Raw genomic sequence first — 25,905 nt, 5'->3', positions numbered from 1 at the left:
CTGTAGAGCAGAAACACACCAGAAACCAAGGAATGTTAAATCATATCCAGTTTTTCATTGAAGTTTGTTAGTAGATGATCACAATTGTAAATGAGCAACAACTTCCAGCAAAAGCAAAGTTAAAACAAACTGTGCACATAAAATAAAGATATACATATTCCCCCAAAATGATTAAAATCAGAAACAATGTGAATTCAAAAGAAACAGCAACATAATATACATTAATCTCCCGATAGAAACAAATTCAAGTATTTTTTAAAAAATGTATTCAGATATTTGTGCAATTCATAAGGTTGCATAGTAAAGAAAAAACATAAATTCGTAATACAAATAGTTTGGATCGTCTCAACATGCACCTAAAGAACGTTTGATAGAAGAAGGCATTTCTCATACAGAAGGACGTGTATAACTGAGGAGTCGTGCAGAGCATCATTGAATAGCAAATGGCGATGACATCAGGGGCAGTTTCCATTGTCTGTGGGTGTAAATACCTACTCACTGTACATACATACAGGTGCCCAGGCAAAAAGGGAGATTTGCAATTAAGAGAATTACTATCAAAGAGATTGGGGATCGGGAAGAAGCTGTAATCTCCAGTAACATGGTCTAGAAAATGCAATTTATTACGATTCTGAGGTTGGGAGGATGTTATATGTGTTACTGTCTTTGGCTCCAGCAACTCAGCAATTACTTCGGCAAATCCCAGTAAGTGCCCGGGAAGTAAGCCAGCAGTATGGGGAAGACACTTAACTTATGGAATTATTTGCTACAAAGTATCTAGAGCACTTCCAAGATAAATAATCAATAATGAAAAATGGCCAATATCGTGAAGGTTCATGTATAGTATTATCTGCATTCTCTGCCTATAAAACTGAACAGTTATTAAAAAATATATCAATCCTCATCCTTGGCAGTCTGGTGACAGAGGTGACAAGCTGCCCAATTGCCGTAAGCATCTGACGTCTCTGGTTTCATAAAGGTTCCTCATGCAAAGTTCTTGTATAGTTAATAAATATGGGGTAAACCCTTATGCAAAAGCTTTGAAAGTACTGTGCGCGCCCCCGCAGAATTTGGCAGCGCATATCGCCTTACAGTTACCTGGAAAGGGCAACATTTTAGCGCCAGCATAATCCAGTCCTCGTTATATTTATTATTGAGAGGTTTTAGCAGTAACTGCTAATGAGCATTTATAATTACTGATAGATTACATTCATTTATTTTGTGTGTATACGGTAAGACATTGCAGAGACGTGGACTTTGGTTGTGGTTGCAGGAGAAATAGTAGGGAAGATGAGGGGAGTGATGGCTTTGAGTGGACTAGAATATGCTGCCATACTGGGATGTGGGGTCTCCCGCTAATCCGGTCCCAAGTTCTCTAGAAAAGAGGTCATAGCTACTGCATGCATGACATACATACAGTGCATTATATATACATACATAGATATGTCATTTTCGGACCTTGCCAAAACCAGCACAATTACTGGCGTCAATGTGTATTGGGACAGCGACAGATATTATTAATAAATGTTACCGTGATGTTAGGCAGCTGAGGTTTGGAGGTTTCTGGTAAAACATGCTGAGCGCCCAACATGATATCGACTCCTCACTGACTTACATGTATTATACAGGGTAGCTCATATTGATGTTCCCGATCTCTATGATTTGCTGTGTGAAGTGTAATGAGTGCGTCTTGTTGCGAGATGTGTGCATTGAAAAGTAATTTCTCAATGGTCAAATTCCCTGCTGACAGTTCTGCGTTGATTCCGCTAGCGTCCATCAGAAGCCAGCTGAGGAAAATGGTGACTAGCAGAGAGCAGAAAACATTCTGTATTCTTAATGTTCATGCAAACAAGTCTCTCGTGAGCGTTTAACAAAATTTTCAGATAAAATTTGGGAGACCCACCCAGCGGTAAGTCAATTCTGATGGTTTTCACAATTTCAAGCGAAAATCGAGAAGACGCAGTGGATTGTGGGTCTGATTCAGACCCGCTAATAAGGGCCGGCCGCTCGCAGGTAATGTGGGCGTTTTTTGTTTTTTTTTGTCTCCTGCCGCTCGCAAAGCTGTGGGAGCCCACCCACAGCTTGTGCGAGTGGCAAGGAGCCCGTCACGATAATCGCGACCATCAGCCTTGCGACGAGACCCTGTGGTGGGGTCTCAGCTGCTGCAAGGCCGAGTGGACTTCCTGTTCTAATAGAGCAGGAAGTCCACTACTGACATCAGTTGTGATGTCAGTAGGTCCTCCCTCAAACGACAGACGTTCCTAAGGAAACGCCTGCATTTGTCCAGCCACCCCCCTTACCTGCCTACAAAACGGGGCGAGCTGTCACTCGCCATCGACTGAAATTCAGTTGCTCGGCGGGGCTTGCGCATGCTAGGTGGGTGTGGCCTCATGGCATACCCCTGGTTTCATCACTCTGGAGGCTTGCCCAGCACTCCCGGAGATGCCAGGCTGACCCCAGAGACTCTCCCTGCACTGCCAGCGCCTCCTCAGTGACCGGATGCCGATTGCTGCACTGTGATGTTAGTGTCCCCGTCGCTGAGGAGGAGCCGGCATTTTGGAGTCACCCCCTCCGAGGAAGACATCCGATGTGGTCCGCACCCCGCACGCCCTCTAGTGAAGACACTGTATGACTTTTTCCTTTCATCAGCACTTATTGCATTTACCTGCGTTACAGTAAACTTGAGTAAAATATGACTGTAATGGGGAACATCATTGTGACTTACCCTGCAGGTCTCATCTATATTTATTTCACCATTCACTAGGGACTCATTCTCTATCTAAGTCACACACTGCAGCCTATTCAGTGCATTTCACATCACATTACTGCAAAACATCCATCTGATTGTATTTCACCTTCATTAAACTCATTATGAAAACTAAGCAGTGGGTGAGAGAAACACAAAATATCTCTATAGAACTAGAAGCACACTACGTAGTCAAAAGTGATTGGACACTGACAGCAAATAGATCACAGAGAATTTAGTGACGTCAGTACTATGTAGTGATTACTGCAGACGCCCTTCTTGGCAAACGTTCCACAAGTTCCTGGACAGCAGCAGGCGGTACGTTTTGCCAATTCCGCCTTAAGTACAGTGTCCAAATGTGACACTGAAGAAGGTTGAGTTGGCCAAGCACGTACCTGTCGCTCCAATTCATCCCAGAGGTTCTCAGTGAGGTTAAGATCTGGACTCTGAGCTGGGCCAGTCCATCCAGGTTACCGAATTTTCTGTATACCAGTCCAGCATCGCCCTGGGAACATAACAGGTGACACAGTGTCGTCCTAATAAAAACATTTGTGGTTTCCATAGAACTGTAAGTGCATGGGCCTCCCTACAAAGTGTTCTTGTAGAAACCGCCACACTAGTGACCATTTGGAACGCGTGTGTAATGATATGCATTTTGCTTTCTCGAGGGTGTCCAATCACTTTTGAATACATAGTGTATCTCCTGTAACATCCTACAACGTGAGTAATTACCATTTATTAATTCATGTCAGAAGCATCGGCAAGGAGAAGGAATGAGAAGAACAACTAATAATTATCTTTTACAGAATCAATACATGTCGTCATAGATCATTCGATAATTGAAGTCTGGTCTGGAGTGAAGCAATTTGGCTTTCTGGTAGTGGTACTGACATCTTAATACCCCGGCCTCCCAAAGGAAATTCAGTGTTGCATTTAGTTCGGCACTGTGGGGTAATTTGTTAAGACACCACCACACACAACTGAAGGAAGGAAACGTTGCCTAAAATTCAGCTTTTAGGGGTCTATTTAATAAAAAGCAATGGTGGCAAAGATTTCTCTTAACTAATGTATTTATCACAGCGATAGAAAATCACCTAGCACTGCAATTTACCATTAATAACTTTGCCGGAAAAGCGGAGCGAACGCTGTTCCAGCAGCGGTAAGGGTGAATTTTATGTTTCTCTAGGCCACTGTAGAGATGAATGTATATGTAATACAGCTCATGTGTATGCAGAGGACTGGATCTTGGGCTTCCAGTGCCAATTTCATTATAAAAAAAAAATTACAAAAAATTAAATCTTTATAATAAATAAAAAAAAATATATTTACTTAATTTGTTTTGGAAACAATGCTTTCATTAAATGAAGCCTCTCTGCTTGCTGTCTGAGATGAGTATAGCGATAAGGATTGAGGAAATAATTCTTCTTCGCCATCGGCTGCCAGGGGGGCTTCTTAAACATAAGCAGAACGATCGATAAAAATAATTAAATTTATCAAACAGTTTTGTATAGCAAATATATTGTTGTTGTTTATAAATATAACCTAAACGGACTACATTTACTAAACTCTGGTAAATAGAAAAAAATACCACGGGAATCCATTACTTTAAATTATAAATGAAATGTACATTTTTGGAAGTAACTTCAAATTTATACTTTATGGAGCCTGTAGTTTCCTTTCCTCCTTATATCTGTGCAGTAATAATTTGTAGTGCGTTACACAAATAGCAACCTATAGAGTAAATATTACTAGTTTGCAATTTATTTGATCTATAAACCATGAAAGCGACATCCCCCCCATATAATTCCATACGTGTACATAGGTACCAGCACAAATATATGGTATTTGGTATTTGAGCACTTTGATCAGAACAATGTTGTGTATTTTCAGTGCATATTTCTAAACCTTAGAAATATTATCAGTAGTAGATATAGAATAGTAAATGTCAGTCAGTAGTTTGGTTGGATCTCTGTGACGTCGGAGAAGCTAAATTTGCAGTAGAAGAATTTGGGGAAATTGTGAGAAAGGGCCAATGTGTAAATGAGCCCGGGGTGGATATTAAGCTCTCAGTACCAACTTCGCCGTGAAACGTTTATTCTCCTTAATTAATCATACAGACTTCAATGTATATTTGGCGATAAGGTTTAGAGAAGCTTCAGACATCAGGTCCTTATTAATAGCTTAGACCATGACCTGTCTCACTTTTGTTACTTTTACCAAGGTAGATAAAGTGACCGTTCTGACCAAATGATCTACCACAACCTGACCTCACCATGCCCCTCCACCTCCTGACCTCACCATGCCCCTCCACCGCCTGACCTCACCATGCACTCCACTGCCTGCCCTCACCATGCCCCTCCACTGCCTGCCCTCACCATGCCCCTCCACCACCTGACCTCACCATGCCCCTCCACCGCCTGACCTCACCATGCCCCTCCACTGCCTGATGTTACCATGCCCCTCCACCACCTGACCTCACCATGCCCCTCCACCGCCTGACCTCACCATGCCCCTAAACTACCTGACCTCACCATGCCCCTCCACTACCTGACCTCACCATGCCCCTCCACCGCCTGACCTCACCATGCCCCTCCACCGCCTGACCTCACCATGCCCCTCCACCGCCTGACCTCACCATGTCCCTCCACCACCTGACCTCACCATCTCCCTCCACCACCTGACCTCACCATGCCCCTCCACCACCTGACCTCACCATCTCCCTCCACCACCTGACCTCACCATGCCCCTCCACCGCCTGACCTCACCATCTCCCTCCACCACCTGACCTCACCATGCCCCTCGACTGCCTGAGGACAACATTAAAATGGGACATTTCAGTGATTACTTCTGAAATAAAAATGTACATGCCAATATGACTATCATGAATATTGTCCTTGGAGGCTGCTAAACAGGAGTTTTTTAAAAACTCAATTATTTTACACCTTAAAAATATTTATCTATACATCTATGTTAGGAATAGAAGAAAGTTTAAAAATGGCAGAGACCTCTTACTTACATACAGTATAGACCTCTTACTTACATATAGGACTCTCAGACAATATGTCTGATTGTAAGATGCAGCAGTGATAAAGCCGTATGCATTAACCGTACTGACCTTCCCAATCTCACCAGATTTTATATATATATATATATATATATATATATATATATACACACACACACACACTATACACACACGTACGCTTCACTCTTTCGCATAGAGGAACAAGGTTATGCAAAGACTTACATATTTACATGCATGTGGAAGGGACGTGGTGATAAATGATATGTGCATATGAACTTGGCACTTTAGTGAGTAATTTGAGTATGTAGCTATATATCTATTTTCATACATTATGTACAAAATTTCCATGAAATTAAAATGGAACTTAAACATATTTAGAATTCTTAAATACATAACCATTTACAGTATATACGTTAATAAAGGTGTACGTTTTTGGTTTCAAGCATACAAACCTTAGATCACACCTGTGTTGTGCCAAAATTTTCTGCATGTACATGCTAAATCTTCCTGGTTTATGTATGCAAGCCCAGCGTGCCTACCCTACATGCTAGAAAAGTGTGGGGGCAAATTTATTTATATATATATATATGTATATATATAATTATATATATATATATATATATATATATATATATATATAAAAATGTATGCGCTACACATGTGTGTATACATATATATATGTATAGAAATATATAATGTACAACACATACGTGTATAACATACATATATGAATATATGCATGTATTTATATTATTTGAATACATTATTTTTTTTTTTTACATACACATAAAGCTTTTGTTGTCAGAAATTTTTTCAATACATTTGATCATTTAAAGTCTTCTATTTTCATATATACATGTCCGTTATATGTTGTTATTCATTGTATGTCTTCATGTCCACTCTGTCAGTGCAGAGAAATCATGGCTTGGGTTTCAGGAAACGTTTGGCTCCGGGTTGAAGGACCACAATGCACTTAATAAAGTCGTCTCATAAAAAGACACTATTCTTCATGCCCGTCTTCAATTTTCCCATCGTCCATTATTTTTTTGGGGAAGGGTGGGTGAAAGTTGGCTCGATAGTAACGTTCGTGTGGTTGTTTTTTTTGTCTGTTCTAGCAAGGTGCCATGCAGCGTTGCTCCTTTTTTTATTTATTTTTTATTTTTTTTTATAAAAAAAAAGTTTTGTCATGCCTTGGATTTTTTTTTTCACCAGTGTTCATTGAGAAAAGTCAGCCATGCTTGAGATGATTCTTATTGAGCGCCGGCCAGCGATAATTAAGATGTTTCTTACGTAAAACCCGACATTTTCTGAAAAACTATTGCACTTGTATTTCTAATTTTTGTTTTTTTATGTAATGGGACGTTATGTCGGCTGAGTGAGGTTCCGAAGAGCTACAGTAATGGAAAAGCCTTTATATTTTGTAAGAAAAAAAAAAAGCCCGATGTGAAATCTATCAAAATAACAAAGGCTTGAGGAATATGGAAATGGATGAGGTGGATTGGAGAATGATCTTGTAGTCCTTGACCAAATAGTGCACGGGAAGGCCACGTCCATCTGAACTGCCTCATATTCCAGACTGCGAGGGGTCGTATCTTCTCTTTTTGACATTTCTTCCAGAACACATCAGAGTAAGGTGGGAACGCAGAAAGAAAAACAAACCAATCATTAGTTATATTTAAAAAAAAAAAAAAAACAATGGGTGGGTTCCTGGCAGACAGTGCACGTTACCATCAGGCAAAGCCCTGAATGTGACCAAAGTTTAGGTTAGTTGTTATAACGCTACCATCTAAGTATTAACGCTGTCACCATGCAGGAGAATATTGCAGGTCTAGCGTCTCGCTCTGTGAGGTACAGTAGATGTCAAGGGCCAATTCAAGTCCAAATGGTATTTTTGGAATTTTTGGATTTTTTTTTTTTTTTAAATGGCAGCTTTGCCGATTGGTGAGCATTGCCATAGAAACCAGCCGTTGCTTACATAAAGAGTTCTGCCAATGGCTACGGAGACAGCGCACATAAAGGAGAATGGACTCAATAGGTGGTTAGTAAGCTGAGTAACGTAAGCGCTGTTAAAAGGGTTACGTACAGAACGCACTGACGTCCATTCTCCTTACACACTGGTAGTTTGTGATAAAATGCAGCATGGCGTTACAAGGCAACAACGAACATTTGGGTGCAACCTCCCCGTTATCTGGCTTTATGTGGGGCATCAAGCAAAAGGGCTCATGCACTCAGTCTGGTAAACACTTGGCATATGCACCACTACTGTCACCAGCCTGGCATGCAGAATCACACAACAGTAGTTTCAGTAGATGCATTATGCAGCCACGTGTTTTGTGAAACTCGTGAAAAGTTTCGTCACTGATTAAAACAAAAAATATATATTTTTTTAATAGATATTTAATCAAGTCAGGAAATAAAAGCAGGCAGCTGTAGGCATTAAATGTAAACGGGCACAAGCAGGAACGTGGCATATCTATACAATACAGCAGTTGATCGAGTAGTTACATAAACACAAATAAAAACCAAAAGCACCAGATCCACACAATACCGAACTACCCAAAGATTGCGGTATCTTGTTACACGGCACATTATTATGTACGACTGAATACGCTATGACAGCAATGCTCCTTGAACCGATTTAAAATAACGATTGGCAAATAGCTCCGTTAAAGACAACATAACATGTTACGCAACAGCGCTGGCTCCTGGCAACGCTGAGCTTGTTACATATGAAGTAGATATGTAAATGTCAAGGCGTCATTTGCAGAAGTAAAAATTGACATCACATTTCTACAGTATCAATATTGTACTAAACCGAGACACTTCGCACAAGAGGTGGAGACAGTCTAACAAGACACTTATGAAAAATGTTTCATGGGCTGAGTATCACTGAAATGCCAAACAGTAATGTTTTAATAATAATGCCTTAATTACGTGAAGTGTTCACGCATAACTAATGCTACCTAGCATGTGCTCTTTACACTTTGATGTCAAGTGCCATCTTTAAAAAGATGCTTAGAACACAAGTGTTCCTCTATGTGCTACAGAAATGTTACACTTCATGCTCCTACACAGGTCAGTTCCCCAACCTCATGACCTGTGACCTTCCCAATAGCCCCTCTTCTCATTCCCTGGAAGGCACGCATTGCGGTACACACACATCGTAGCAGTGACTGACAGAATGAATAGAGGTACTGCTTAAGTACAGCAGGTATCCGTCCCGCGCTATACCTACTGTATACATAGTATTACATACTGTCAGGAGCTGCGCTGCTAATATACGACTCGGTAGCACCAAGCGTCTTTTCATTAAAATGTGTCTGATTCGCTAAGCGATGTGAGAAGATAGCACAAGCAGCTTCTGCCGATTAAAATGATGTGCAGCATGCCTATATTCTGTGTGTGACTGCAGCTGTATCTGCATGAGAAATGCTACGTTACAGTGTCGCTGGCTATGTGCCGCTGGCTATGTGCCGCTGGCTATGTGACGTAGCATTTCGCATGTAGATACAGCAGCAGCCTCACACAGAATATAAACATGCCGCATATCATTTTAATCAGCAAAAGATGCTTGTGCGTCCTATTTCATACTTGCCGACTTTTCATTAATGTTTTCCGGGAGCTGCCCGGTCATCTCGGCTTTGGGGGGCGGGGCCAGGCTTCCGCCCCCTTTGATGGAAAGCCCGTGATTTGCGGGTCCGTGAGGGGGCGGGGCTAAATGACACGATTCGCATCATTTAGCTCCGCACCCTGCATATGAACTGGCAAATTTGTCCTAAAATCTCCCCATCCTAGGAAGTGGGTGGGATGTGGGAGATATGCCTACTCTTCCTGGGGTGAGGGCGGGGTCACCCAAAAATTTGTGAGCCTCCCGGGAGAGTAGGTATGTATGTCCTAATCGCAATGGTTGATGATACATTAAACACTTTCTGATCGTGCCCATTTTTCCTTTTGTTATTTTCTTCCTTTTAGTTCACATTTAGGCCCGTATTCAATCTGAAGCGGAAAGTCCGAGGTCGGAATTTTTGCCATCATCGCCGTTTTTCCAGGGGATAAAGTATCGGGCGCATGCCCGCTTATGCCCGTATTCAATAAGGAATCGGCAAAGACGGGACCCGCCAGAAATGTAAGTATCGAAAAGTCCTGTCACTTTTGGGGAAATCACTATGTCCCCCCCCCCAAAAGATGGTCTGACATGGGGGATCCCTATGGGTACCCCTGATTTGGTTTGCTAAAGGTAATTGGGGTTTTTAAACAGACGCGGCCAGTGTATTAATGCATCTTTGAAGAAGTGGTGAAGAATAGCACTTAGCTTTATTTTTTGGGAAAAATAAGTAGTCCCGTCAAATTTGGGGTACATGAAAATGGGTGCAAGCATATTTTTAAGTCCCTAAAGTGATTTTTAAAAATTCTACAAAACACCTGCCGCAACCACTCGCATTCTAGAAAACACCTGCCGCATTCTTTGGGAGTCTATTTCGCTAGTTTTAACGTTTGTCCCCCTTTTTTTTTCACCCCCAAAATGAAACCACTTTTTGGGGGGGCCGTATGCTAATTTTTTTTTTATTTTTTGACACACATTACTTCTAGGGGACATTTCAAAGGCTGCAGGGTACTTTGTATACGTCAGCACCCAAAAACCCCAATTGTGCACTTTTTTCGCCACCTATTCATAGGTGAAAACTTATCCCCTTATTTTTTACAAAGACTTTTCGCACTTGTGAATATGGAGGTAAGTAAAAAATGATAGATTTTCCACCAACACAAAAAGCCCAAAATATATATTGTAAATTAGAGAGACCCTAAAACTTTTCACAGCTGAGTAAAGGCTCACATGTCCCATACACATGATGGATTGCGATACCTTTCCCTACCCTCATATCAAACATCATCATTCTCTGCAATAACCGGTAACCAGCTCCATAACCGGAAATAAATGAGCAATGTTTAATTACTTTAAAACTGTCAGAATTCAGTGTAATATCCATATTCAGTTAGAGGCGAAAAGTTATTTTTGACATTTTCACTTAAGGGCTTTTTGTGTTGGTGGAAATTCTATCATACTTTACATTGTAACATATCTGTTGTAGAAAGTCCATGTAAAACTGACATAATAGCAATAATAATACTATCATTATAATGTGCCCTGTGTGTTCTCATTACTGTAAGTACACACCCAGCAGTTTATATAATAACATCTGCCAGTATTTTTTTAAATTCAAAGTTAACGGGAAGTTGGTGGGTGACAGAATCGCTCTCTATTATGCCAACATATAATAAATCAGGTCCATTATCTCCGTCCCAGCTTTATACAGAGTGCAATATAACCCATTCATTTAGGTAGATGATGTCCAGGTCTCAGGTAAATCCTATTACACTGCTATATGCCACTACACTAAGGACCTGACGTTATCTGTTGATTATCAACCAGTTTATCAACTTAAAAGTATCAGTGTAAATAGTAATCCCTGTCAGCGGCATGCTGCAAGTATATACTCTGATGTCACAGTTACAGGAAGGGAGCCATATACATGGCACAAAATGAGACATTAGTAGATTGTTATCATTTGTACACATTATAATGGCACCTAGCATTTCCCCATATCCTGATTTTCTCATTGGTGTAACCAGAAACACTGCTAAACCTGGGTTCCACGTGTCAGGCCGTTATTATAGTGGCACAGCTTAGGTGTGTTCTTCCAGACAAGCACACGGAGGAAAGCGTTCTGCAATATCGTACTGGGCCTCAGCTAAATGACACTGCTCTCACCACTTCTGATGACGTAAAGTATACGCGTTTACCCTCTGTATACGGGAGGCGGAATGTGAATTAAAATGCTTATTTTCAAATGTTAAACGCAGTCCCCCCCCAAAGAGTAATGCATAATTGGGAGTTAGATCTCTAAAGTCTGGAAAATGACGTTCCTGTCTGTCAGGCAACATTTTATGCGATAAAATTAATATTTAAATTGTAAGAAAATCTAAACAACTTATCCTTGGTACGTATACAGTACGTAGGGATTTATTAGCAGATATATTGCACCTAATTATTTACAGTATAACTGCACAACACGAATTGTGCCCAACACTTTCTGCCATGGCTAACCCATAGTTCCGCAATGTCCCGGGGTCAACTGACCAACGTGCTACTCCTCTGGCCTGATGTCTGCCTACAGTGAAATGGGCAGACATCACCTAATGCAGCTGCAATCGTCGATAGTTATCTAAATTTGTTCCATTGATATCTAGACAACTCATTGCCAATGTCATTATCAACCCCGTAAACATGTAAAGCAGGACAAAACCAAATGTGCAAAAAGTTGTATAAAGTTATCCTAAACTCTGAGATGCCGCCATATCTCAGAAGACAGAAAATGATGGGGCCTATGAGTTCCACTAAGGAAACGTGTGACAAACTTTGTGACCATGAGTATCACGCGGAATGCAAAACTGAACAAACCCAACAGGAACTGCCCCTGATGCAAGGTCACCTTCCCTGCCGCTAAAGCGAACACAATTGCGTCCCGCAGTCTGATAACCGCAACTAGACAGCAACTTTATCAATCTCGATACCAAGATATGATAGTCAGGTAGAAGAAGCCTCATCTTGCCATGGGAGTCAGGATGCAGAGACGAGAGATGGAAAGTAGATTCCACATCCATCTTAGCCATAAGGGCACCAACTCCGAAGGGACGAATCGTGGGCCTGATTCAGAGTTGGGAATAGAGAGAGATCTATCTCTCAACTGATCATCTTGGTGACACCATGCTGCACTGCAGGGGGGGCAGATTTAAATTGTGCAGAGAGATTTAGATTTGGGAGGGAGGTGTCCAAACTGACATCTAAATTAGTGCAGTGTAATAATAAAGCTGTGCAGTATTTGTGGGCTACATGGAAAAGCAGCCAGTATTTACCCTACATGCAAAAAAAAATTATGTACTTACACCCCTTGCATTGCAACATGGTTTGTTCAGGTTCACAGTTAAGTGCCATCTCTCTCTATTCCCAAATCAGGCCCCATGTCCAGAAAAACATCAAATGACTGATAACTAACCCGTCAAAGTTCCTCAAGAATTGCATCATTCAAGGAATGGCCCCATGGGTAAGATAAATGCCCGCTAGACAATTCTCTTAAGTGCATACGCACAGTTGCCACCCAATAGTGCCCATTTCATGGTTGGAAAGATCTGTCTGACTCGGAATCACCCAGATATATGCAAAAATGCGCATGTTCGTAGAGCGCATTCTCTGTTCGCTAAAACTTGTTAGATGTGACCACAGTCACATTTACCTGCAACTCAGAAACAGGCCCAGTGTCCCCATATTTCTTGCTCCATTCCCCTGAGAACATCTCGCTCAGTAACATTGGTGCCAGTCTTTACTTTCTCTGCCAGTTGACCTCCGCCCCTGCTGCAGTACGGCTGTGAAGCCGTTTTCTAACAACCCGTCTAGACTGCTGTTATATAACATAATGATGCAGTGGCTGATGGTCAGATTCTCTGCTTTCTTTAAAATTAAAGAGCAATATCTGATGGCAGGAGCCAGTGATCAGACAGCAGCATTACGGACCGTGGGCTGGGCTTACTAACCCGCGCTTTGTCAAAGCTGCTAATGATCAACATCTTTGACTGATGGATATAAAGCGGCACCAGAAAAAAATGCTAAACCAGGAAAGTGTCTGTCGTTACCTTAATGTTCACACTGAGTGTTGCCACTTTAAATCCATCAGTCAAAGCCTCCAATTATTGGCAGCTTTTGGGTTAGTAAATCCAGCCCCAGATGTGCACTGGTTCTGTCAGGAGATGGTGGTTCTAACCCCAGGAGATGGTACAGAGAGTAACACTCACACTGTTAGTTTGTATGTAATAATATGAAATACATACTACAGTATGCGGGATGCAGTCAGGAAATCGAGGGTCTAAATGCTGACCGCCGGCTTCCCGAATGTCAAATCCCGGCAGGGTACTAATGACAGGAGTCTAAATCCCGATGCCTGTCATTAGAATCATAGTGATTCCACAAACATCGTTCCATTAAACCAGAGAAAAAACGTAAAGGTGATCGCTACAGAGAGGGACAGACAATGTATTCTGCAAATGGTTGCAGTGCGCTAATGTTACTCTGAATGAGACATGATCCAAATATCCGACATGTAAGAATAGACTATGCTGTAAGTATTAAGGCTTTAGGGGTGTATTGATCATTGGTGGTTCTGCTTTGTTGCATAGCGCAGCGGTACAGAACGCAGCTTCTGAGTAATTTATCATTCTACAGTTACTCTTGGAGACGCCGCCCTGAAGAGTTTTTCTCCCAGTCACTGGCAGCCGATCCCTGCTGGCAACATGTCCCAGGTATACGCACAACGGTCACACGTGTCCCAGCAATACGCACAGCAGTCACACGTGTCCCAGCAATACGCCCAGCGGTCACACGTGTCCCAGCAATACGCCCAGCGGTCACACGTGTCCCAGCAATACGCCCAGCGGTCACACGTGTCCCAGCAATACGCCCAGCGGTCACACGTGTCCCAGCAATATGCCCAGCGGTCACACGAGTCCCAGCAATACGCCCAGCGGTCACACGTGTCCCAGCAATACGCCCAGCGGTCACACGTGTCCCAGCAATACGCCCAGCGGTCACACGTGTCCCAGCAATACGCCCAGCGGTCACACGTGTCCCAGCAATACGCCCAGCGGTCACACGTGTCCCAGCAATACGCCCAGCGGTCACACGTGTCCCAGCAATACGCCCAGCGGTCACACGTGTCCCAGCAATACGCCCAGCGGTCACACGTGTCCCAGCAATACGCCCAGCGGTCACACGTGTCCCAGCAATACGCCCAGCGGTCACACGTGTCCCAGCAATACGCCCAGCGGTCACACGTGTCCCAGCAATACGCCCAGCGGTCACACGTGTCCCAGCAATAAGCACAGCGGTCACACGTGTCCCAGCCATAAGCACAGCGGTCACACGTGTCCCAGCCATACGCCCAGCGGTCACACGTGTCCCAGCCATACGCACAGCGGTCACACGTGTCCCAGCAATACGCACAGCGGTCACACGTGTCCCAGCAATACGCACAGCGGTCACACGTGTCCCAGCAATACGCACAGCGGTCACACGTGTCCCAGCAATACGCACAGCGGTCACACCTGTCCCAGCAATACGCACAGCGGTCACACGTGTCCCAGCAATACGCACAGCGGTCACACGTGTCCCAGCAATACGCACAGCGGTCACACGTGTCCCAGCAATACGCACAGCGGTCACACGTGTCCCAGCAATACGCACAGCGGTCACACGTGTCCCAGCAATACGCACAGCGGTCACACGTGTCCCAGCAATACGCACAGCGGTCACACGTGTCCCAGCAATACGCACAGCGGTCACACGTGTCCCAGCAATACGCACAGCGGTCACACGTGTCCCAGCAATACGCACAGCGGTCACACGTGTCCCAGCAATACGCACAGCGGTCACACGTGTCCCAGCAATACGCACAGCGGTCACACGTGTCCCAGCAATACGCACAGCGGTCACACGAGTCCCAGCAATACGCACAGCGGTCACACGTGTCCCAGCAATATGCACAGCGGTCACACGTGTCCCAGCAATATAACAGCGGTCATACGTGTCCCAGCAATACGCACAGCGGTCACACGTGTCCCAGCAATACGCACAGCGGTCACACATGTCCCAGCTATATGCACAGCGGTCACACATGTCCCAGCAATACGCACAGTGGTCACACATGTCCCAGCAATACGCACAGTGGTCACACATGTCCCAGCAATACACACAGCGGTCACACGTGTCCCAGCAATATGCACAGTGGTCACACATGTCCCAGCTATATGCACAGCGGTCACACGTGTCCCAGGAATATGCACAACGGTCACACATGTCCCAGGAGTATGCACAGCGGTCACACATGTGCATTGAGATTTGGGGCATACACACGAGACGCTATCTTTGAACGATATGAACAATATTGATATCGTTCAATGATATATCGTTCATATCGCTCCATGTGTATGCAATGAACAACTAACGATGCGCGCTCCCGCTGGACGATAACGATATCTTTGGTCGTCTGTACATGCGGGCCAACCTGGACGATATCTTCAAGAATTGCCTGTTCAGAGATGTGGCAGGGTGACTTAACCGAAAGATATCTATCATATATATCTATCAGTGTGTACACCCAATGTCTGTCATATATATCTATCAGTGTGTACACCCAATGTCTATCAGATATATATATATCAGTGTGTACACCCAATGTCTATCATATATATCTATCAGTGTGTACACCCAATGTCTATCATATATCTATCAGTGTGTACACCCAATGTCTATCATATATCTATCAGTGTGTACACCCAATGTCTATCATATATCTATCAGTGTGTACACCCAATGTCTATCATATATCTATCAGTGTGTACACCCAATGTCTATCATATATCTATCAGTGTGTACACCCAATGTCTATCATATATCTATCAGTGTGTACACCCACTGTCTATCATACAGTATATATCTATCAGTGTGTACACCCAATATCTATCATATATATCTATCACTGTGTACACCCAATGTCTATCATATATATCTATCACTGTGTACACCCAATATCTATCCTATATATATATCAGTGTGTACACCCAATGTCTATCATAGATATCTATCAGTGTGTATACCCAATGTCTGTCATATATATCTATCAGTGTGTACACCCAATGTCTATCATAGATATCTGTCAGTGTGTACACCCAATGTCTATCAGATATATATATATCAGTGTGTACACCCAATGTCTATCATATATATCTATCAGTGTGTACACCCAATGTCTATCATATATCTATCAGTGTGTACACCCAATGTCTATCATATATCTATCAGTGTGTACACCCAATGTCTATCATATATCTATCAGTGTGTACACCCAATGTCTATCATATATCTATCAGTGTGTACACCCAATGTCTATCATATATCTATCAGTGTGTACACCCAATGTCTATCATATATCTATCAGTGTGTACACCCACTGTCTATCATACAGTATATATCTATCAGTGTGTACACCCAATATCTATCATATATATCTATCACTGTGTACACCCAATGTCTATCATATATATCTATCACTGTGTACACCCAATATCTATCATATCTATCAGTGTGTACACCCAATATCTATCATATCTATCAGTGTGTACACCCAATGTCTATCATACAGTATATATCTATCAGTGTGTACACCCAATGTCTATCATACAGTATATATCTATAAGTGTGTACACCCAATGTCTATCATACAGTATATATCTATCAGTGTGTACACCCAATGTCTATCATACAGTATATATCTATCAGTGTGTACACCCAATGTCTGTCATATATATCTATCAGTGTGTACACCCAATGTCTATCATATATCTATCAGTGTGTACACCCAATATCTATCATATCTATCAGTGTGTACACCCAATATCTATCATATCTATCAGTGTGTACACCCAATGTCTATCATACAGTATATATCTATCAGTGTGTACACCCAATGTCTATCATATATATCTATCACTGTGTACACCCAATATCTATCCTATATATCTATCAGTGTGTACACCCAATGTCTATCATACAGTATATATCTATCAGTGTGTACACCCAATGTCTATCATACAGTATATATCTATCAGTGTGTACACCCAATGTCTATCATACAGTATATATCTATCAGTGTGTACACCCAATGTCTGTCATATATATCTATCAGTGTGTACACCCAATGTCTATCATATATCTATCAGTGTGTACACCCAATATCTATCATATCTATCAGTGTGTACACCCAATATCTATCATATCTATCAGTGTGTACACCCAATGTCTATCATACAGTATATATCTATCAGTGTGTACACCCAATGTCTATCATATATATCTATCACTGTGTACACCCAATATCTATCCTATATATCTATCAGTGTGTACACCCAATGTCTATCATATATATCTATCAGTGTGTACACCCAATGTCTATCATATATATCTATCAGTGTGTACACCCAATGTCTATCATAGATATCTATCAGTGTGTACACCCAATGTCTATCATAGATATCTATCAGTGTGTACACCCAATGTCTATCATATATATCTATCAGTGTGTACACCCAACTATCATCATATATATCTATCAGTGTGTATACCCAATGTCTATCATATATATCTATCAGTGTGTACACCCAATGTCTATCATACAGTATATATCTATCAGTGTGTACACCCAATATCTATCCTATATATCTATCAGTGTGTACACCCAATATCTATCATATACATCTATCAGTATGTACACCCAATGTCTATCATAGAGATCTATCAGTGTGTACACCCAAGGTCTATCATATCTATATATCAGTGTGTACACCCAATGTCAATCTAATATATCTATCAGTGTGTACACCCAATGTCTATCATATATATCTATCAGAGATCTAACAGTGTGTACACCCAATATCTATCATATACATCTATCAGTATGTACACCCAATGTCTAGCATAGAGATCTATCAGTGTGTACACCCAATGTCTATCATATATATCTATCAGAGATCTAACAGTGTGTACACCCAATATCTATCATATACATCTATCAGTGTGTACACCCAATGTCTATCATATATATCTATCAGTGTGTACACCCAATGTCTATCATAGAGATCTATCAGTATGTACACCCAATGTCTATCATATATATATATATATATATATATCAGTGTGTACACCCAATGTCTATCATATATATCAGTGTGTACACCCAATATCTATCATATACATCTATCAGTGTGTACACCCAATGTCTATCATATATATCTATCAGTGTGTACACCCAATATCTATCATATACATCTATCAGTGTGTACACCCAATATCTATCATAGATATCTATCAGTGTGTACACCCAATGTCTATCATATATATATATCAGTGTGTACACTCAATGTCTATCATAGATATCTATCAGTGTGTACACCCAATGTCTATCATATATATATATATATCAGTGTGTACACTCAATGTCTATCATAGATATCTATCAGAGATCTAACAGTGTGTACACCCAATATCGTTTCTCCTGCACCACAGAAAGCTTAAGGGAAATCGTTCAGCGATATCATTGATGCAGCACATCGTTCCGTGTGTACCTGGCATAAGCCTCACCCCCATTGTGGGTACAGATAGCGCCGTCTCAAGATCACTTTTTATCAACGTTTCGTAGCTTGATAAATTGCGCCGCTTAGCAGTCCCCATATCAGGCTATGGGTAATGTGGTAACAGGCAGAATTAGAGGAACCGCAGGAGAAAGCTGTGATTTCTCTACACTAGCCCTTTTGTTAATTAGGACAAGGCAATTATAACCCCAATGTTGCTTGAGTAATTGGGTTATTGCTGGTTGATACAGTAATAGACCCCTTAGTGTTACATTATACATGACAGTATAGGAATGACTCACAATACAAGACCAGAAGACGTCATTTATACAGCAGTAAATAACCCAGATACTTCCTAGGCCATACAGTATCTAACAATACAGCTTCCCAACCATAGTAGTATTTTTCAAGTTAATTACATTAGTGCTCTCAAATAAAACAGACCACGCTATCACAGCGCACTCTATAACAGTCCACGCTATCACAGACCACGCCACTGGAAGTATATTTCATTGTACCCCTCCCGTTACATAATAACATGCACTTCAAGCTGTGTGCTAGGCCAGGCCAATGTGACTGAGGTTCTGCTACAGAATAGATTTTTATTAGGTATCTTTCAAAAATGGAAATTATTTTATTGCTCAAATTAATTGAAAAAAAAAAATACACGTTGGGTGCAAAGATAAGAACTATAAACTAAATCTAGATTCCCTGCTGGAGAATCACTTTACATGGAGAGTTCATCCTTATAACTAGATGTCGCTGACGGTAATGCATCCATCATGGCGCACTTTCCATAGGAGGTCAGCCCCCAGGCATTTCACCTTAATTTGGTGATGTTTGGGATACACAGATTATTATTACTGCTCATGTACAAGGAGCAATTCAATGAAGCGAGTCCAAAATAGCGCATGTGAAAAGCCAAAATTCAGCTCAGTGGAGCAGTGCTGGGTGGGCCAAATAAGCTTGAACGCGCATATGCGCTTTTGACGCACTGACCATGGCTATATATGGAATTGAAAGTAGTCCTGCAAGTGTTCATACTTATTTTAAGAAAGGTTTCGTGTTCTATGGTCCTGATTCAGAGCCGGACACTCTTTCAAAGCGCTCGCTCTGAATCAGGGCGGCATTTTTTTTTTTTTTGTGCTGGCCTCCTGGCCGCTCGCTAAGCTGTGGGTGACCACCCACAGCTTTTGTGAGCGGCCAGGTGATGGTCACGACCATCGGGCTTGCGACGAGACCCTTGCCCCAGTGGACTTCCTGCTCTAATAGAGCAGGAAGTCCACCTACTGACATCACTAGTGATACAGTAGGGCCGCCCACAAATGGAAGGCGTTCCCTCGGGAACGCCTCAGTTTGTCCAGCCACTCCCCCTGCCCAACTCCAAAAGGGGGCGAGCTGTCAATCACAATCGACAGCCGCCTCGTTTTGGTGCGAGACCCGTAGCGACGGAGTGCCCGTCGCTGGCCGGGTCCCGCGCATGCACACGCCGGAGGCGGAGCATGCGCAAGGGGTAACATCGACCCGCTTGCGAGCGGGTCTGAATCAGCCCCTATATCCTTAGCAGACCGTCACTCTTTGGGACTGATTCGCATGCTATGTTGATGCAGGGCGCGGTTGCGCGATTGTTTCGCTACTTTCCATGCCTCTACATTGAACCCCCCATGTGCTCCGATTGTGTTCGCAGAAGCGATTTCAGACGCAGGAAGAAGTGTATTGAAAATGTGTCGCCTGTTCCTGGGCGGTGACTGGGTGATGACAGGGAGGTGGCATAGCAGACGCACGGGGATGTCCCGTCTTATGGGCGCATCATGGGAGTGTAGGGGGCGTGTCTCCGAAGTGGCTGCATACACAGACCCTGAACATAGGAGGCCATATTCTGACGGAACATCTGCACCTACCATAGGACTGGTGCAAGTTTTCATGGTGCGACCAATGGTTTCGTCTAAAGTTGTTACAGCATCTGAAGACACTGAAAGTGGGCATTTCAGGCCTTGCACAGTCAGACGCGCGGGCGTACACCGGGGGAAGGGCGTTTACTAGCATTAGCATACAGTCGCAGACGCAACTACTGCCAAAGACCCTAAAGCAGTTGTTGCAGCCTGTGACGCAGAATAACGCAAGTAATCAGGGGCAATCCTCCTAGGCTCACCAATGACCTCTTATCCGCATGTGGGCACTGGTTGTATTTACATACAAATAAAGGCCACACGCCAGGATGACGGGAACGTGCCGCAGCGATGCGCAACACCTGTCAGTCACAAATATTACTTAAAGGTTTTCTTTATGTACATTTAAGTGCAAATCGTCAGTTCTGTATTTCAAGCTCGTGTTCCACCAACAATGAATTAGCGGAAGAAAGCTTTAGATCGCTGCGCAGCCTCGTCTTCAGAAATGGTGACACTTCTCGTCATCTGACCTTTATGTATAGCGAGCTGGGGGCTAATCCGCAGAAAGAGCGCCAGGGTGGAGTTCTTCTTCTCTAAGGGCCGCTAATGCATTCCGGGAACATCTTCTGAATGATTCCCAGATTAGAGTCAGGCGTCTGTGCGCACATTGCAGGACGCGTCTGATCACCATGTAAGGGAAAATAAGGTGACCAGCAAATTATTATGTCTGCTGCCAATCTCATAATAATATAAATGTATTATCTTTATAAGGCACCACAAAGGTTCTGTAGTGCTGTACATGGGGATAATGTGTATACAGTATAAATATATATATATATTTTTTTTTATACAGAACTTACATTTACACAAAGGGATATTATATGACTTTTAGTACTGCTTTGCTGTTAATCGCCTATGTATTTACTAGTTAGACATATGGCAAGTTAACACGAACTTCCATTCTATCTTATTTACATTATTATATACGGTTTGTTGTGAAAGCATTATATTTTAGAACATGTCATTAGCTGACAGCATGCTTTGCTGTATAATGGATAACGGTGAGCCCTTACGGTGCAGAGTCTTTCTGTGCTTATCGGTTTTTTGCCTTCTGATGTCCGTTTAATAAAACATCGTCAGAGAAGCTGCATATTCTTCCGTACATACATGTTACATAATCCTTAACGTCCCCGGACGCTCGTTGCTGAGAAGGGAACTGATGAAAAGTATAACTTATGATGTCATTAGTATGATGTAATACCGTACATTCAGCAGAATTCCTTTTGTTCAAAGTTCTAACAAAGGCAAGTGTCAGAATGTCGCCTGTACAGACCATGGATGGGGTCCTAGAAAGTATTTTATGTATATTCTTCTTCATTGGAATTTAAAAATTTTATCAAATTCATTGTGTTGAGATTTTGACATCAGTATGTGTCTTGTGTGGTTTATAATATCAAGGTAATGTGACTGCCTGAGGGCTCCTGGGGGGGATTCAGAGATGCATGCAGGTCCGTTCTGCTGCGTGACCTTGCGTTCCTTCATAATGCGCATGTATCTGAGCAGAGCAACTACCGAGGCTACACCATACGCATCTCAGTTCAATCTCCACTTGCAGATGAATGGGTGTAGATGCCCGGCACTTAGGACAGTGTCTGGCGTGTTGCCGGAATGGCGAGCTATGCAGAATTAAGTAAATGCAGAGATCCTTTGGTTTTGGCCGGATCCCGTGCACCAAGGATAGAGCTAGCGCAACGCGCAGACATAAAATATGGTGTCTTTCGCTAGTTGGACGAATGGAGGAGACTACCCTTCATCGACTTCCATGCACCCAATGTGGCTGCATCTGCGGAAGACTTGCGTGCAACTTTGAATGAGGCTTATTTTCAGCAACTATTGTTTGGCTTGTATGCATATTTCATGTTATTATCATCACTGGGTGGCGCCATTTTAGTAAGGTGTTCTTTAAAAAAAAAAAAAAAAAGTTATTAATAAAACAGGAATTATATATTTTTTTATCTCAGCTCTATCTTATCACCCAAGTGTCATCAGTTTCGCAAGTACTGATTATTTTTAACGCAAATCTTTTGGTCATTTAGTATGTGTCTGACCGAGACCATGTAGCAGAAACTCAAAAAGTTGTGATATACAGGAAGCAGAGCCACTGAAGAGAAGACATGCGTAATTCCTTACTTAAATCCCCATCCAGTCCCCCCAAGGACAATAGCAGCTACCAGGATGGCCCCAGCAATGGAACCTATTATAAGGTTGGTGGCACTAGGACCTGCAGTAAATAATTATGGGAAGAAAAACATAAGAACCAACCAGAAAAGGGAAAGGCAGACAGATAATCTCACAGTCTGATGCAGGATATACATATAGACACTGACCTCTGTATGTATTACCGCTCATCTAGTGAATGTAACATTTGTTATTATAATACACTTGTAGGGGCCTCGTCCATTATAACGCTGATAATGTGGCATCACATGACTTTGCAGGAGAATGTATACGGCTTTTTTTTTAGGTCAGAGCACTCGCTACTTTTTTTTTAGTAAGAAGGAAATTAAAGGAATATTCAATTTAGTAACTTTATCCATATTTCCTCTATATCTACACCTCCGTCAGTAGTAAGAGGCAGTGCTGGGCTTAAATGGGACTGACAGGATGTTGTAGTTCACGGTTTGCGTCCTGCTAGTGAGAGATGGCCAACACATTGCTCATAGAGTAATTAGTAAGAAGTACTAAATTGCTGGCTTTTGTGTCAGGCAATTACACCGCTCACTTAAAAGTTAAGAGTTTTCAAGTTCTAACACTTAAATATCCGTGACGCTATATTAACGCGGGGAACTTTCATTTACACTTTTATAAAGTTGTAAAAGGGGTCCTCATACAGTCAAAGTGGCAATTTAAACACGTAAACACTACATTTTCTTTGGTATTTTCAACACATCAAAGAAATCTATTTAGCATTAACAAACCATCAAACAATGCAGCCGCAGCAAGCTTGGCTTACACAGAACGCCCTGGCACAGGACACATCCATTTGTGCAATTTTCTCTAAACTACATAGAGAACACTTGAAGAAAATTGGATGCCCTTGTATTAATTAACCGATGACAGCAGCATCACATCAGGTACATAGTCACTGTGTAATTACTAGTAGACTGGAGATCTTTGCTACGCTCCTCCGTCGCAGTAACTTGGGCAGGTAGGGGAGAGACCCTGGCACTGATGCCCTGCATGGGTACACCTCCAGCTGGAGAGGCAGATTTACTACACATCAACATTTATTCAGGTGGATGATTTGGAGGTGTCCACTGCCCCAAATGTAATATTTCCCATCTATAACCCATGATGCGTCGCCCCACCCTTGCCATTGTTGAATTGGCACAACTTTGTGCTGTCACATTAAAATAAGTGAGGCTTAGGGAGGGGAGAGAGACGTAAATAATAATTAACATTATTTCAGGAGGTAGAGATCGGATGGGTGGAGGTAGGTAACTTACTTTGGGAAGGAGAATCACTTTAGCAAGTATGTAATTATTCGTTCTTCTCTACACACTTTGCATGACGGAAAATTGCATTTTAAATTAAATTAATTACATTTTTTAAAGTGTGCCAGAGTGTAATCTGATGTTACACCGTGATGTTCAGCAGCAGCGTCTTAGTAAGAGAACTCTGCTAACTATGGCCGCAGTTACATTTTGTCAGGTCTGGAATTAGTGGCTTATGAAGTGAATAAACCTTAGTTATAAAGATTCTCCGTCAAACACATCAATGGCTTATGAGTGACTTGGAGCAAATCTGCCTCTTCCGGAGTATATATAGTAACTTCCTTTTGGAAAGACTGCAATATGAATCGTTAAATACTACAATTCGCCAGTAGCTAAATGTATGCGCAATGTGCCACCATAATTACTCTTCAGCTATTTCAGTTGACTGAAGTCATCGTGTAACAAACAAAAACCTTTATTGGTCTAATAGAGAAGCAAACATGCAAACACTGAGAGAGGGCATCTCTTATACTGAGGCAAGGCTTTCACGTCCACTAGCAATACAAGTCTTGCAGAACTTACCTGCTGGGCACATATTTGGCACAAACCAATATTACGTAAGCGAACAAAAACAGTTCAATAGTTGGGAAGCACAATAATAAATTATTACTCAATCAATAATGCAGACCTGAAGAACATACTAAGAAATACATGTTAGGAGATCTAGGTGTATTCTGATTCCTGGTGTGAAGACAGAATGTGTTTGCCTATAGCTCAAGATTTTTGTTTTTCACTAAGATGGTTTTATTCTATAGGGGATAAAGCCTAGGTTATCCACTGTCCAATTCCCCAAACTAAAACTGTAACCATGACACAATGACAAAAACTTACCACTACATCTAAAAACAGACTACAAAAGGCAAACTACACAAAAATGCATTTTACACAACACCGATAATGTTACATGTAACAACAAGTAACTTTTTATCTCCAACAATAACTGCAAAACTGCACAGATACAGAGCACACTACGGTATATCAACTTCTATGTAACAGAATACAACACCATGGTTGGTTAAAGGTTTTATAAATAAAAGCACAAGATTAAGTTAACTGGTAAATAATTAATTGTTCGTTCGATAATAGGGCTTAAATACTGTATGTGATCATGGCTTGGGGTAAATTCTAATTCTCAAGGAAGTCCTATCGAACAGCTTGGAATAAGATTAGTTTCTTTTATTTTATGTGTCTCCAGTAGGACCAGGGTTTAGTCAGTTGACTTTATGACCAAAGATGCATAATACAATGTGGATGTACCACTCACTAAGGGGCCAGTTTTTCAAATAAGCCAGAAGAGACCTATTTTATATCGCCCTGTTCGCTGGAATAGAAAATATAGAATAGAAAATATATTTTCAGAGATCCTGGCTGGCTGCAGTAGGCAGTGACTTAATAGTGGCCATTTGGGTTTTGTGGGCCATTTGGGTTCCTTCCGTTCATGAATGACCTGAATTACTG

At 42.1% G+C, this 25,905-nt stretch overlaps 1 protein-coding gene across 1 annotated transcript in view; it reads right to left on the bottom strand.

Moving 5' to 3' along the window:
* Positions 1–7,257: 7,257 nt before the first annotated feature.
* The window catches only part of LOC148477110 (disintegrin and metalloproteinase domain-containing protein 23-like), a gene marked incomplete at its 5' end in the record, with an annotated part of 85,689 nt that continues 67,041 nt past the window's right edge, over positions 7,258–25,905 (bottom strand). Inside the window, 2 exons of the mRNA XM_088457200.1 lie at positions 7,258–7,381; positions 23,084–23,174. Of these exons, the coding sequence (XP_088313326.1) occupies positions 7,336–7,381; positions 23,084–23,174 (137 nt within the window). The remainder of the gene's footprint in view (positions 7,382–23,083; positions 23,175–25,905) is intronic.

The sequence above is a fragment of the Taudactylus pleione genome, unplaced genomic scaffold (assembly GCF_031769625.1).
Source record: "Taudactylus pleione unplaced genomic scaffold, aTauple2 ptg000746l, whole genome shotgun sequence".
In the NCBI taxonomy this organism is placed as follows: Eukaryota; Metazoa; Chordata; class Amphibia; order Anura; family Myobatrachidae; genus Taudactylus; species Taudactylus pleione.
Note: the sequence above shows the minus strand (reverse complement) of the source record. Positions and strands in the feature narration are given on the sequence as shown.